This window comes from Chrysoperla carnea, chromosome 2, assembly GCF_905475395.1.
Source record: "Chrysoperla carnea chromosome 2, inChrCarn1.1, whole genome shotgun sequence".
Lineage (NCBI taxonomy): Eukaryota > Metazoa > Arthropoda > Insecta > Neuroptera > Chrysopidae > Chrysoperla > Chrysoperla carnea.
Window position 1 is genome coordinate 28285659 of NC_058338.1, and position 16722 is coordinate 28302380.

The 16722-nt window shown below is 30.0% G+C and overlaps 2 protein-coding genes across 2 annotated transcripts; one reads left to right on the plus strand and one right to left on the minus strand.

The window, feature by feature from the left end:
• Positions 1-380: 380 nt before the first annotated feature.
• LOC123292102 (zinc finger protein 888-like) lies at positions 381-8165 on the plus strand. The gene is made up of 10 exons (XM_044872636.1): positions 381-961; positions 2212-2474; positions 2922-3413; positions 4074-4250; positions 4576-4833; positions 5685-5910; positions 6016-6188; positions 6655-6931; positions 7002-7160; positions 7854-8165. The coding sequence occupies exons 1-10, from the start codon at positions 565-567 to the stop codon at positions 8105-8107; spliced, it is 2676 nt and encodes an 891-aa protein (XP_044728571.1). The 5' UTR covers positions 381-564; the 3' UTR covers positions 8108-8165.
• A 597-nt stretch (positions 8166-8762) lies between these two features.
• On the minus strand, positions 8763-14633 carry LOC123292609 (FERM domain-containing protein 8). Its single transcript, XM_044873323.1, has 9 exons — positions 14485-14633; positions 13408-13628; positions 12699-12989; positions 11143-11308; positions 10371-10532; positions 10098-10286; positions 9904-10033; positions 9378-9654; positions 8763-8920 (listed from the first exon to the last, which is right to left on the minus strand). The coding sequence occupies exons 1-9, from the start codon at positions 14631-14633 to the stop codon at positions 8763-8765; spliced, it is 1743 nt and encodes a 580-aa protein (XP_044729258.1).
• Positions 14634-16722: the final 2089 nt, after the last annotated feature.

Sequence of the window (16722 nt, forward strand, 5' to 3'; positions counted from 1 at the left end):
ATAGATAATATATTTAACTACAATTTATTTTCGTATCATTATATGCTCTTTTAATGAGTTGGAATCGATAAACAAAGAACTAATTCATAATTTTGTTCGATTATTTGGTTAGAATCCCTAGGGCACAATTAATGGAAATATGAAGATATTTATTAAATTTTTTGGATATTAATATTTTATTATGATATGGTATTTTTCTAGCATTTTCTTAAATAAAAAATATGTAAATAGGTAATATTGATGTATTCATATGAATGAGTTTGTATAATTTTTCAAGAATTCATATTCATACGAATCAAAACATAAAACGTCACATCCGTATTATGAAGCACTGTTGTCAGATATTGCTATACATATTATTCGACAGTAATTTTTCGTATTTTTATATTTAATTTATATGTTTAATAAACAATATGGATACTTGAAATTGTAAACAACAATAAAACGAATTAAAGCAGTGAATAAAACGACATAATATGTACTAATTTAAGAAAATATATATACTTTATTATGTGATCTTGCAAGCTTTCAACTCAATGTGTTTCCGGACCCGCGAATTTTGAAATGAAAATGTCTGCAACAAATTCGGTATTACATGAAACCGATGAAATTAGTACAAATAAAGATTTATTGGATGGGAATCAATATATTCATACAAATAATACAAATTTGTTACCAAGAATGGATTCGGGTGGTTTATTAGATGTTGCTACTGCAGCTGGTTTATACTTGTCAGGTGGGTCTGGAGTTTTACCTCCTCCAGATCAGTATCCTCCCGAGGAAATTCTATCAGCACAAGATTTAACAGAAGAGGATAGAAAATTAGCAGCGGCATTAGTTGCCGTACAATTTGTTCAACAGCAAAAACAGCAACAATTATTACTGCATGATGCAACGGTCTCATCGGCTTCAAATGGTTCTGAAGTTACTCACAATTCTTTGCCCAACATAGCTAATATTGGTAGGTCTTTTTACACTAAATAGTATGCATATTTATAATTTTAATTTATTTATATTTGTGATTGACAGTTTTTATATTTATTGAATCGATGTAATTTTTGTTAACGAAGAGAGAACTACGGATTCGAAGAATGACATTTTTCATTCATCCTCCTTTCATGACAAAAATTGTTCATCCTCTCGAGAAAATACTGTCGATTCTATCAAATTCGGGTTGTTCTGCCAGTCCTGAGACAATTTTTCGAAAGGCATATATTTTAATATTCTTAAACGAGCGTTTCAAATATACTCTTTTATATATTAAAGCTTGTTTTGATTTAAAAGCAATGAATGTAAATGAAAATAACTCTTTAGGAAAGCATAATAACCCAAAGAAAAATAATTATCGCAATATTTTTAAGGTTTAGAGGAGGATATCCATTTTTTTCCTCTCTAGTAATCGATTTCCAAAATGAATCGGAAATCCATCGAAATAAATCGGTTATTAAAAGTTCGATTCATTTAAAAAATCATTCAAATTTTTGAATTGAAATATTAGGAAACAATTCTTCCAGTTTATCCCCATTTATTTCTATTCAAAGTTTTGATTGGTTTTCAATAGGAATGAAATTTCGGAATACAATTCATATTTATAATCGATAAGAGATAAGTAGACAAAAATTTCAAATTAGAAAGTTGGTCTTTATTAAAATTCGAAAAAGATTTGTCAAAACTAGTTTTTCGAAAACCTACTACAATTTGCAGAAATTGAATTTAAAAAAAAACTAATAAAGTCGAAATTTCGCATTCAGTTTCTGTCGGATCTATTTCGGTTTTCGAAAAAATATTTTAAACAAAAGATCGTCGTTTTTATTGGTTTCCTAATTCGGAGTGTTCCTCTATCTACTATTAACTGCAACTTACTTATTTATTCAATTAGCCCTCTTAGTTAGGCCAAAGCTCGGAAAGCAAACCTTTCAAGATTATTATCGGCTCTGAATGAACCTGAGACTTCTCAGTCTTATGTATAATTCTGTGGATTAGCTTTGAATGACTTCGAAGGACAATAATTCATATTTCATTGAACCGTGCAAATTTTGTATAAAATCTTTCTTTATGGCAATGCTTTCCTGTATTATCATTTTTGTGGTTGGATTATCATGGTATGCCATTCATGGCGTCACTCCAACTTTTCTACGTAGTCACTTGTCGCCAGCTTTCTTTCTTTATGTTTGAATTATAATAGGTTTACGTTGTGATTTTCTTTTATAGGTTCCGATAAAATTGGATCCATGGAAGATAATTTAGTTGACACTCAATTATTATTTTCACATGATAATAAATCATCAATGAATTCAGTTGCCATATCACAGTACGCATGTTCTTTAGAGAATAATCGACTAGCTCATATTAAAATATCCAATGACAATGAAAATGTTTCGACAAATAATTTAACGATATTAAACCAAAATCCACGGAAATCACAATCTCATTCCAGAAGTAAAAACACCAAACGTTCAAATAATAAACACTATGTAAGTTTTGTATTGTTTATTTTTAAATTGTAGTGTAAATCCGAAAATAACTCCGATTAATTTTGTATTGAAATGAATCTGAAATTTAGCTTCCATAATTGGAACAGTTTTGAGTTCAGAATAACTTAGACTATCATTCTTCGGCGTCGCTATAGAGAGGCGTGATTGACGTGGATGTAATGTATTTACCAAGTGACGGGTTAAGATGGAGAGCCAAGGGGGAAGGTAACGCCCCCCTTCCATCACGTACATCATCATGCTTCACTTCACCATCACGTACATCGTGCTCCATCTAATGTATCACGATAGTAACGGCGTCACTATCATCCCCCAGCATTTCCAATATTTTTTTATATGAAACCCCAAATATTTCAAACTTTGGGAGTATTTTTGGTTCCTGCTTACAGCAATTAAAATTTCCTGTTTATTATAATCTTGTATTTTTAGATGACTGGAGGCACAAGAACAGCTTCAAAATATAGTCTTTTACCATCTACGTCATCGGCAACATCAAATTTTCGAGAAAACAATGATTTTGATATCACAATTAAAAGTGAAGATGACGATTTACCAGATTTTAGTGATGATTTAGATTCAGATCTCGACGATGATGTTATTGCAACACATTCTGCAAAAAAAAGTTTGCCACATAAAAAACGAATATCTAGAAAATTAAAAACTAATCCAACAAAACTTTTACCAGCTGCAAAAAATTCAAATCTCTATTCGAAATGTATAAAGTGTACGAAATGTGGTGAACCTGTACGAAATATTAAAGACTTAAATAAAGATTTTTCAACGGGTGATAATTCGGCCCAAAAAAATGGCCCAATTACATTTCATTGTCAAATATGTTCGCAAATATTCGATAGCCAATTACTGTTTTATGAACATTTAAAAAACCATTATGAACCGGAAGCAATTGATGTACAGAAACAGGTTTGTATGTTATATTCAGAAGTAAGTTTTCAGTGGCGTAATTAGAATTATCCTATGGGAGGGATGCAAAAATAGAAGCGCGAAATGGAGCTTTTATTTTTTTTAAATGAAAACAGTTTATTAATAAAAAATCAAGATAAACAAATTAGACCATAGCGACCGCCGATGAGCGACAATAAATATAAAAAAAATGAAAAAATGGCCGATTAATTTTTTAATCATTAGCCATGAATATTTGTTTGTTAGTCATGGCTATGGCGTGAATTAACATTTACCGGACAGACAGCATTGCGAATCTATTTTGCTTGTAATTAGTGTTGAAGATAAAGCGCACTTTTTTTCCTTACAAAAGTTCTCGTATTTAAAGTGTTTTCTTTACAACCACTTGTAAAATTTAAAGTTTAGTGGTAAGTTTATAGAAGCTACTGTCTACACAGTTTAAATTGAAATGAATAAAATATGCCTTCCTTTCTTGGCCAAGAATTTCTGGAAGTGTATATGCTGACGATAAAGGCATACAGACTAATTTATTCTGAAGGTATACTTTAAGCCTTTAGAATATTCTCCTTACTGCTCTTATCCTAATTACGCCACTGGAAGTTTCAGCAAGCCGAAATTTTTACCTAATTATTTATTAATATAAAATTATTATACATTTAGAGATCCGAAGATGTACTCCATACAGAAAGTTTAAAACAATTAGAAACAACTAAACAAGGATCTGTGATGGTAACATATCCTGCATTTACACTTAAGTGTCCAGAATGTGATAAAACATTTCGTCGACAAAAAGCATTTGATTTACATATGCGTGATGTGCATCCAAAAGTCAATAAAGTAAGTGTTCACAAAAATATTTTTTATCAGTCAATTTTTCATTTTCCCTCGATAAAAATAGGTACACTCTGTGTTACAAATTCGCACGGATTTACACATCGTATTTATACTAAAATGTGCGTTTTTTGTGACACAATATACTAAAATGTGTGTTTTTTTGTGAGTATACGTTATAAGATAGATCTCGTGGTCCGTATCTTAGATCATTCAAAACGGTCTGTAGTATTATGGACCAACGTAAATCAAGCGCTGTATTGGCACTAACATTTTTCGTGAAAACCTGATAGTGTTTAGAACGACGCCATTGAATAATTTTTTTCTACAGATGGAAATGGAAGAATTTAGTGAAACAGAAGATTTAATGGAAGGTATACGTGTTGTAGTAGATGGTGAAAGTTGTAGTAATGATAATGGTGTGAATGTATTAACAAATGGACATCAAACGCATTCAGATTTAGATCATATTGTATCAATTCGAAATTCACATTCTCAACAAATATTAACAAGTTCGAATGTTATTGTAAATGATTCAAAAGTGTGGTATCGAGAAGATGAACTTCATGCAACAGAAGCAGATTTACAGGTAGTGTGTTTTACTGTTAGGCGTCAGATATTTTTGCATAAAGTCATGGCATGGAATTTAGTTTTGTATTTTTGGTAGTATTGATTAAGATATATATTAATTAAGATACCCGCCTGTCAAGTGTGAACTTGTTACCCGAATACTCCCTGAACAGCCCAGTTAGCCATAAGTAAATCGTAAGTGATAAATTTTTATTCGTGTCCAATAAACTAGAAAAACTAAGAACTGTTTTGGCTGGACACCTAACTTGTTCCAAATGGCCAGGTAAACAAATCTAGGTTTTTTTGGCCATAGCTTGAAAAGTTGACCACTTACGATTTAATTACGGACACCAGGCATTACATTTCCGAAACGCCCAAGAAGTTAAGTCATCATCATTTAAAAATTGGTCACTTGTATCTTAATTATGTGTACTCGACTGTTCAGAGATTCTTTGGGAGCAACATTTTATTATTTCGCTGAAGGGCACCACACGTACCCCATTTCTATTATAATATATTCCCAGTCACTTGAAAAATATTTTTATTTTAAAGATTGATTAGCATAAATATATTTTCCAAATATTTGACACGATCGAACGGTCAAACTACTTCTAGTTTAATCGATTATTTGAATCGAAAATAATTTGAGCGACTCGCAGTTTCGTTTGCATCAACTATTATTATTTGTTCCCCTGTTATTTGCTCCGCTATAATGTGCCTACCAAACGGGCAACTTTGCACATAGCAGTACAAGCCGACGAATGGAGGAAGCACTTTAAAAACTATATAGAAAGAACTCTGTTATAGATAGACTACACAAAATTATATGTTAATTAAAAAAAATTTAACATATTGAAATTTATTTTAAAGGAATTAGAGGCACAACAATTAAAAGAACAACAAATTCAGTTAGAAAATTCATTAACTTCTTATATTTGTAATTTATGTGGTTCTGTATTTGAACAACGAATATATCTTCAACAACACATGTCTGAATGTTATTTAGTATTAAAACAAGAAGCTGAATTATTAAATTCACCATCACAAGTTATAGGAAAATTGGATACTGAAGAAGATGATGGTACTGATTTAAAAGGTAATTTTAATACACAAATAGGAAAGAAATTCAAGATTTAAAATTCAATATGCCTGTAAAAATATTTTAATTTAATCAAAACGAATTTGTTCATATGTTTTACAGATTTAATAAATAAAAAATATCGTAAAAAGAAGGGTCATTTAATATGTACGATATGTGATCGTGTATTTAATCATCGTAACTCATTGGTCTATCATTTGCGAAGTCATTCTGGTGAACGACCCCATCAATGTGAACAATGTGGAAAAAGTTTCTTTGCCACCAGTGCATTAAAGGTATGTTGATTTGGTGATTTGAAAGCTTTTTGAGTACTTGATTCAATCGAAATTATCTTGTCAAAAGATCTACAATGCTTTTCAATCTGTATCTTAGTCAGATAGTACCTAAACTTTCACAAACTGGTTGCAGTATAAAAGATCTTTAGACTTACTCCTAACTTATATTTAATCTAAGCACGATTAAATAGTCTTTTTGTGGTGTCATGCAAAACTTAGCCTGTTGCATGTCTTCCGTGAAAACACATTAAATCAAAGTGGGCTTAGGTAGCCCCTTTCTAATTCAAGTTATCATGAAGTTTCTTCCTGTAGAAATTATAGTCGAGAAGGGTGTTTGGGACGATCACTTCTGTTTCGATTGTACCTAGATGGAATAGATCAGGATGATTCTACTAGTATTAGTTGCATAAAAATATGAAAAAATATATTAATGTAAACTATTATAATAATTATTATATATATTTAGGTCCATATGCGTCTACATTCGGGTGATAAACCTTATAAATGTGAATTCTGTGGTCGGCATTTTCGTCAATGGGGTGATCTCAAATATCATTGTATCTCATTACACTCAAATCAACGTCAATATCAATGTGAATATTGTGGTAAAGATTTTGCACGAAAATATTCTCTTATTGTACATAGGCGAATTCATACCGGAGAAAAAAATTACGAGTGTGAATATTGTAAGAAAACATTTCGTGCATCTAGTTATTTACAAAATCATCGTAAAATCCACACAGGTTAGTTTTCATGCATTTTATTTTATTTGTTTACCTTATTTCTCAAAATCGAATTATTTTTCATATTTAGGAGAAAAACCACATCCCTGTGAAATATGTGGAAAACCGTTCCGTGTACGATCAGATATGAAGAGGCATATGAATACGCATAATCGTGATCGTTTCAATAAAGGCTGTTCTTCGAATGATATTAAAACAAATTTATCCGATGATTCGGATCAAGCTGAAAGTATGTATATTTAATTTATTTTTAAAATTTGTTTTGGTTAAATGAGACCTTTTCCTGAGTGAAGTACTGTCTCCTAATATAATCGGCTGACATTTTGGGGAGTAAATTGCTTTGAATCATATAATTGCTTAATGAAGAAACCTCATGTTGTTTATTCATTAATTAAGGCATACTGTTATACCATCTTAGATGATCAATAAACAAACAGAACCATTGTATACTTTCAATGTCAAAATAAACAATGTCAAATGTCACATATAAAGTTATAGTTATAACACTTAAAATGGTAAAACACGTGCATATTTTGTACGACAGAGTGTATGAAAAAATATAAACTACTTGAAATTTTTCATTTGAAAGCGATCTAAAAAGTAATATAATATATCTAATTAAATAATTTGTGATAAGATTCCAAGTATGAACTGTGAATTCCAGCCTAAATACTTGGTTGTTATGGACAACTGTGAATAATTTTTGCGAATTTCAAGAAAATAGTGTATTTGTTGTTTATCTAGCTATAATTATTCCGTGATTCTGATGCCGCATGCGTCGCTCTTTTGTCAGAGAGACTGCCATCCTTGTAATTCGATTTTTGTTGCTTTCTTTTAGTTTACATATTTATTCAATTAGTGTGTTTAAAAAAATATGAATTTTTAAAATTTACTTATTTTTCTTTACTGTTTTTCTTAATAGTGAGTGTAGAATCAGTGAATCCTGTACCCGAGGAGATTAATGTACCTGCAAATAATACAAAAGAGAAAGAAGAAGTACATATACCACTTATACCAAAAACTGAAGCATCAATTTCAGTGAAAACAATGGATCCATTACAAACACCCAAAGAAGAGGATTTATCAGCAGGTACATTATATACGGTGCCAGGTGATCCGTTAACCATCAAAGAGGGTAATAATACGGTATATGTTTGGCCGGTGTATATGAGTTAAATTACTAATTAATCATAATAATTAAGAATCTGTTCTATTTTAATTCCTGCGCGCAGTATTAATTGTAAATTTGTATATTTAACTGTTTTTTATGTATTTATTAAGTTTTGAACTTATTTTATGTATAAAATTAAAAAAAAAAAGACTCGGTAATTAATTATATTATTATTACATGATTAAGGCGGTTTTATTTCGATCTACCTTTTTATGAAAGTCCATGAGTTGTTAGTAGAATAGACTTTTTCGTTAAAAAAAACGATTCTTTGTTGTTTCGGACTGATGTAGAAAAACTGTTTAAGTAAAGGCATATCTCATACCTTCTATCTTCGTCAAAAGCGCTGTTTGATAAAGGTAAAAGATATTTATTTTTTTACTTGAATAGTTTTTTGACAACTGTTCGAAACAATAGCAGATCGATGAAAAGGCTTATTCGAAAATAATTTTAAAATTGGATAAACATTTTCTAGGTTTTGATGACGTCATCATGTTAAAACAATCCAATTTCACTAATAAAATACATTTCGCTAAAATATGCAGTCTTAAGCAAAATTTTTTTGATAAAAATGAAATGTTATGATTATATGATTTTGATTAAACTGAAATAAAAGCAAGAAAGATTTATTTAAATAACATTTTATTAGAAAAATTATTAATGTTAATAGCTAAATGACCATGATCCCATTTTTCCAATACATCTGCCATCTTCATCGAATGTACATAATACTAATTTATTTAATTTATTACTTAGACAAGGTGGTTTTGTATCATGTCTTCCTGGATTATTGTATATTGACATTGTTGTTGAACGTAATGCTGAAAACCCAAAATAAATAGGTATTGTTTCTATTAATACAATAATTTTTCTGATTAGTTAAAAGAAATGATGAACTCAAGGGCGAACTGACGGTAAGCGGGCCACCGGTATTGAAGAGTCGACTCAATGCGAAAAAACTTGTGGCCGATCAAATCATCAGTAAATTCCGTTTACCTTTGTTTGAACTTTGCAATGTACTTTTGTATGCATTTTATCTTGTTGAGCTTCTTTCTTGCTCTAGAGAATTCGCATCAATGATTTAACACAAATTTTAGTGGCGATTTTTATTACATTAGTTTTATAACAATTATTCATGACAAGCTATTAAAATTTTAACCGATTCACCTGGAATTCTTTCGAATTTTCCTACGGCCAGTCCACCCTTGGATGATATGTATCAAAAATGTATTGAAAACTGAGATAAAAAGTTTGAAAATATTAGGTCTCATTACTTACTATTATTATCTGAGTTGATTGTATTTATTGAGGCGTCAACTTGATCACTTGAATGGTGGCGTATTTTCTTTTTTAATCGATCAACATGCGATGATATTAATGTATCCATCATTTGTGCTTGTCGTGAAAATATTTGCAATATTTTTGATACTTGTGTACCATTTTCTAATACCATGAATTGTAAAAATAAACATGGTAAACAATCTTTATTATCTTCACGCGATGGTCTTGCATATTCCCAACTCAACTCTTCATATTTGAGTCCTAATAATACCGTCTGTAGATATATATAAAAAAAAAAAACTATAAATAAAATATTAAACATATTATTATTATTAGTGATAGATCGGGAAAATTACAAAAAAGTAACGAAGTACGCATAGGTATATACAGAAAATTTTTTTGAAACCGGCAGCAGTTGCGTTTGGCTTCATAAGACAAAAATTTTTCGCAGTTAGTTACTTTTTAGATTTTAGGACGATTTTCAGCGATCAGTCTTTAAGTTTATTTGTTACCAAACACTTACACCTTGTACGTTGTCTATAACATAGACACTTTCTGAATTGATTGCCACTAAGATTGGTATATCTTGATGTATCATGAAACTCGTTAAACTACGTACAGGTTGTTCAATTTGTCCTTGAAAAAATGCTGCTCTGTAAAATTCATAAATTATTTAATGAAACCATCGTTTATTTTTCAATTTTATGATTTGCTTACCCATAAAATGGTAACGACCAACAAAATTCTAAATATTTTCTTATAAGTTTTTTATTTGATGCCGATTGTGGAATTCGTTTGTATTGTTCTAATAATCGTACTTCTGCTGAATTTTTTGAACTAATTGGTAACCATATCCAATTAGAACTTTTTCTAATGTGTGCTGGTAAAAATTTCCATTGTTGTTCTCTGTCGATAAAATTAATGAATTTTGTAGCGATAATAATAGACACACACATAGAGGTCGATATTTTCCTATAAATAATTACCTACCGGAAAAAATTTATTGTATGAATTTGTGGATTGTATGGACCGAGTTCAATTCTTGCTTGTATTCCACCCAAAGTAATACAGTGGTGAGTTTCACAAGGGTAACGGCCTTCCAATATGTTGTATTTTGCTTCTGCATATAATAATTCTAATATTTTTGGATCCCTGCAAATTGTTTAAATTCGTTATTAACATATTGCGTAATAAAATGTAACTTATTGTTTCTCAACTTTGTTGAATTATATTATTCATCTCAAAAATAAAATTAAAAGGAAAGAGACTTATCTAATGGTAAATTTCATCAGAATAAAAATGATTCAATTATCAAAAATGCTAATTATTTTGAAATAAATGTTTCTTTTTGCTCCTTTAATCAGGTTTGTACACTAAAAGCTCGAGTGTTTTGTATCAGGGATTAAGAAATATTCATTGAAATCCGCAATTTCCAGAGCTCGGGAATCATAATTTTTCCATTTTTTTGAGGTGCCCACTTAGCAGAAGCATAGCAATTAGGTGATTCTCAAAGAAGAAATTTTTAAGTTCAGACTTTTGTAGCTAGTCTTTTTCAAAGAGATTGCTTTAGTCAACGAATCTAGAATTGGCTTCGTAAAACTTAACGAGAACCTTTGAGTGAAATTTTTATCAATCATTTGTTCCATGGAAAATTTTTTCATGGTGAACTTTCCAAGTTTTAAGTTCACAAAATATGCCAAAAACTATTACCGAATTATTTTCCCCTACTGTCAAACAATGGTGTAAATAATTAAATTATTACTTAATTCTCTCTTCGTATTGTTTTGGACAAAAAATGTTCTTCTTGAATATAACTTTCGGTTCATCTCGTTCCTGTTGAATTGTAGAGCACTGACTGTATTGACCAAGTAAATAACGCCAAGCTTTTCTAATTTGTACTGGTTTATGTGAAGGTTTCAATTGTAATTCTAAAAAAAAAAAACTGGTGATAAGAAAAAATATATTGTTTTGTTGATCTGAGCTGCGATGTAATTTTTTCGCTAGCTATCTCTTATGAGCCTAATTCCGGGACCAGGCGTCCATATTCTTGAAACCTATTATAGCTAGGTTTATTTTGACCACAAATTTGAAAAGTATGGCCCAAATTTAGTAGGATTACATACTTGGTTTATCTAAATTGGATAAAATTTGGATTTGATAGAGCAAAATTAAAATTTTTGGATTTTGATGACGTCATAAAGTTAAAAAATTTAATTTTCTTGATAACACAGGCAAATTTGATCCGATCTTATTGGAATTTTTTTTGAAACCCACTAATTTTGGGTCATTCTTTTCAGCTGTGATATCAGTTTTTCGGTAGCTATTACTTATGAGCCTAATTCCGGGACCAGGCGTCCATATTCTTGAAACCTATTACAGCTCGGTTTATTTTGACCACAAATTTGAAAAGTATGGCCCAAATTTAGTAGGATTACATACTTGGTTTATCTAAATTGGATAAAATTTGGATTTGATAGAGCAAAATTAAATTTTTTGGATTTTGATGACGTCATAAAGTTAAAAAATTAGATTTCCTTGATAACACAGGCAAATTTGATCCGATCTTATTGGAATTTTTTTTGAAACCCACTAATTTTGGGTCATTCTTTTCAGCTGTGATATCAGTTTTTCGTTAGCTATTACTTATGAGCCTAATTCCGGGACCAGGCGTCCATATTCTTGAAACCTATTAGAGCTAGGTTTATTTTGACCACAAATTTGAAAAGTATGGCCCAAATTTAGTAGGATTACATACTTGGTTTATCTAAATTGGATAAAATTTGGATTTGATAAAGCAAAATTAAATTTTTTGGATTTTGATGACGTCATAAAGTTAAAAAATTTGATTTCCTTGATAACACAGGCAAATTTGATCCGATCTTATTGGAATTTTTTTTGAAACCCACTAATTTTGGGTCATTCTTTTCAGCTGTGATATCAGTTTTTCGTTAGCTATTACTTATGAGCCTAATTCCGGGACCAGGTGTCCATATTCTTGAAACCTATTAGAGCTCGGTTTATTTTGACCACAAATTTGAAAAGTATGGCCCAAATTTAGTAGGATTACATACTTGGTTTATCTAAATTGGATAAAATTTGGATTTGATAAAGCAAAATTAAATTTTTTGGATTTTGATGACGCCATAAAGTTAAAAAATTTGATTTCCTTGATAACACAGGCAAATTTGATCCGATCTTATTGGAATTTTTTTTGAAACCCACCAAAGGTAATTGTATATAACGTTTAGAAAGTGTATAGCCAAATTCAATTTATTGAAGTTTTTAATAAAAATTTAAATAGAATAAAATATTACCTACCTAAAAATGAACTACACATCCATAATGTAAATAGATTTTCAGCTATTGGTTTATTTAAGGATATATCTTCTGAATTTAAAATCGCTGTTATCATATCAGCGACTGTGGCATTTGCTGTATTATCAATTTCTAAATAAATTGCTACTCGTGATAGCATATAAATACATGTTGGTATAATATCTTGAAGAGATGTATTCCCTGTGCTACCTGATGATAGTTCACTCGAAGTTCCGCTACTTGTTTGTATACCAGATGAACCAGATGATGTCGAAATAGGGCTTATATTCGACTCTAAAATAATAAAGTTGAAATGTGTAAACTTTGATTTTTAAAATCGAATTTAATCTCGATAAGCAAGAATTTAATTGATCAACATACATGATACTTATTTAGTGTTTGTTTTCTACCTTTGTAAGCCCATTTTGGTCTGGTACTTGCTTAAGTGAGAAATATCCCATAGAGAGGAAAGTGAAAAACCTCCAAAAGTGGTGAAATTTTCCCCGCTTGTGGATATTTCTCACTTAAGCAGACGCAAGTCCAATTCACTTACGGAGGTAGAAAATAAAATAATGCTTAATTTTTTATTCTAATACGCCGAATATTTCTTCAATTAAACACGTCATAACATATTAAAAAGAAGGTCCATTCTGTATACAGTTTCCTAGCTGATTCAGGTTCGACTATATTTCATATTTGTATAATTAATTACCTGGTGAAGATTGCTTATCACTACTGAGTGGATCTGATAATGTTGATTCTTTGGCTGTATCAGAACTAGAAGCTCCCCATTCTGTGACATTTAAATTGTCGTAGTCATCATTATTTGAACAAGATAAAGTACATGTTGCATTCACACTGTATAATATAGGACCAGTATCTCTATCTTTGTAATCCTCACAGTATTCTTCATGACAATTTTGACTTTTATCACTGAAAAAAGTAAGTATTTTAGACTCTGCGGCAACATGTTTTGATAGTTATAAGTTTTTATTAAAGTTTTCAGAATAATGGTTCGGATGGTCTCTTTCGTTTGAATTTTACACTATTTTAAGATCAGCCTTTGTAAAGCGCCGAAAGTAGAGCTGCTAAGGCCCCGAGACAAAACCAAATTTGGGGGTTCCCATAAAAAATATAATATTTTGTCGATCAAAAATTTGTATTCACATCTTATACTATAACTAGAAGAAACAGTCTTGATACTCATTATATAGTCGAAAAGTTTTACAAGGTTTTTTTAGCAAATTCATTTATTATTTTATTGAAGTTAATATTATCCGCTCTTTGATTTTCGATGGACAGTATCGTTAAGTTACTGAGTCTATCTTGTCCCATTGAGCTACATAAAAAGTTTTTGGTCAACTTTAATTTGGAGAAAGTCCGTAATTGAGGGCGCCAGGGCACTATCTCGGTTGCTCTATTGTAGTTTCGGTCTTGCTTTTAACATCTTGGAAATTAAAAAGTTTTCGCGTATTAAAAATAAGTGTCAACATAAAAATTGTTTATTGTTGAAAAACAATTGATAAGAAATGAAATAAAATTTCCCTTTCTCTACAATTGATTTTTGAAATAGCTAAAAACAGGCTAGATAAATAGCATTTAAGATTGCAATTCTAGGCAATCTGTACTACATGGCTGTTATAAAAGTATCTAAAAAAATCAATTCTATAATGAATTGTTAGATAAATTGAAAGTTTTTTAGTATTTAAAAAAAAATTATAACGATATAATTACTTAAAATGTAATTAGCCTAAGCGATCATAGAGTAATAAAAAGTAATGACACTTACTTGTATTGGTCTGTATTAAAATCGTTTTGATTATGATATTGTTGACATGGATTACGTATAAAATCTAATACAGGTACATAATTACTACCTAAATATAGTGATTCAGAAATTGTTTTGTCTGTATTTTGTGCTGATAATTCGGAAGCCATTATTTTCATTGAATTAATTATTAATTAACAGAAATGTCACTAAAAATGTATTTATTTATTTTTCTAAATTAGAAACTCAATTATTGATATTCATCAATAACTTAGTTATGAATAAGTTATTTTCACAATTTAAACTCATTTTGGTGCTATTTTAATTTAACAAAACGGATTAATAATAATACCAAGTCCAGAGTATTGGGTTACATTTCAACAATAACACAAGGACTTCATAACAATACAATGTGCATGCGCGTAAGAATGAAGGCGCATATTGACACAATCAATGCTGTATAATATATGAATTGTATAAGTTACAATAAATACATGAAATTCGTTATGTTGCATACAATTTGGTCATAACACGAATTTTTTAGATGCATTGGGTGTGTTTGGACAAACTAAATTAATTGAGTCCAAATATCTTAGGGTTTCACCTCGAAATTTAACGGAATAAGCTGAATACTTGTACAAATCTTTATTTTGATAGTATAAATGTTGTCACATGTGGTCACTTGTCAGTGTTTTTATATATTCAAGGTAAATGGTCGAAAAAATTAGTTTTTTTGAGAATATTCCGTTTTCTTTACCTGCAATCGTATTTACATTTATTATAAAAATTGTAGAGGATAAAATTATCTACAAATTTCGCCTGAAACCTTTTCTTATACGTTGAAGCGTTTTTGAAATTGAGGGTGCAGAAATTGGAAAGCTCAGTTATTGGGTTTTAGTACTAAGAAAGACTCTATCTATCGATAGAAAAAACAACTATAGTTTGCAACACTTATAGATACGCTCATACCATTCACATATAAAAGAGTACACATTATAATGTATAATAAAGTAGGTATCTTTCACCTTTTGATTTAATGAAAAAATCAGCTGAGCTGTTTAAGTATGGCTTACATTTTTTTTTACTCGTGACACTGACATCTTAGCGTTAAAATCTAATACGTACCTTGGGGCTGACTAGTATCAATTGTTTCATGTATACACCTAGGATATCAGGTTCAATTTACATTATTTCCACTGCTGCCTTTGATACCAGACGGAATTTCATTGTTCTCGATACTTTTTACTATCTAAAATTTTCCACAATTGCCTATAGTACAGATAATGATATTACAAATAAAGGAAAATGAAAGAAACCGCTAGCATTTTGCTAAAACCTCATGGAATGTGATTCTTTGGTGTCAAATATCATTAGTCAGCGGCGCAAATCTTTCTATTTGTTAATAAACAATAACTTGTTAATTCAATGGCAACTTGAATTACGTATACGTTATATATATATTATAGTTTTAAATTATTTGATATACACTTAACATTTACGTTATACAAGTTGCCTAATTACTAATTTTTTAAGTGAACTTTAATATTGATCGTTCCATTGAATAAACAATTTATTGTTTATTAACAAATAGAAAAATTTGCGCAACTAACTCATGCGTTATTACTATGAATATTTAACACCTAAGAAACACATTCCATGAGGTTTTAGCAAAATGCGAGTGGTTTTTTTCATTTTCCTTTACCAGCTATGATTGAGTGCCTGATTGCAGTGATAGACGCAGCAAGAGACAGAAACTGTTGGCGTATAAGAGAGACGAAAGTTTCTAGACGCTACTAGTTTGTCTTTTTTCAGCTATACGCGCCTATTATATCTGCCTCTCTTTACTGGGATCAACAGTTTATTGTTGGCGATTTTGAAGCTCTCTATGGTGTTATCTCTATGACTGGATACAAAAAGTTTCGAATCTTAGATAGTAAAACGCTGGGGGCGGTAAAGCCCAGTAAAGGATAATATAGGAATTAGAAAATGTATACAACTCAAAATAAAAAGAATACTTGTATATCATCTTTTTTTATTAACATTTTGTATATAATAAATAATATTTGTAACATATAAAAACGTAATTAAAAACTAACATAGCAAATAAAAGTTAAAACATAAAATTATTTTCATTAGTTTTTCTTTTTATTCATCTAAATATTTTTTTTGTTTAAATTTTCAATTCGTTTTTAATTTTAGGGTTTACAAATATTCACCATAAAATTTTTACATGAATATTATTTAAGATATTTACATTAA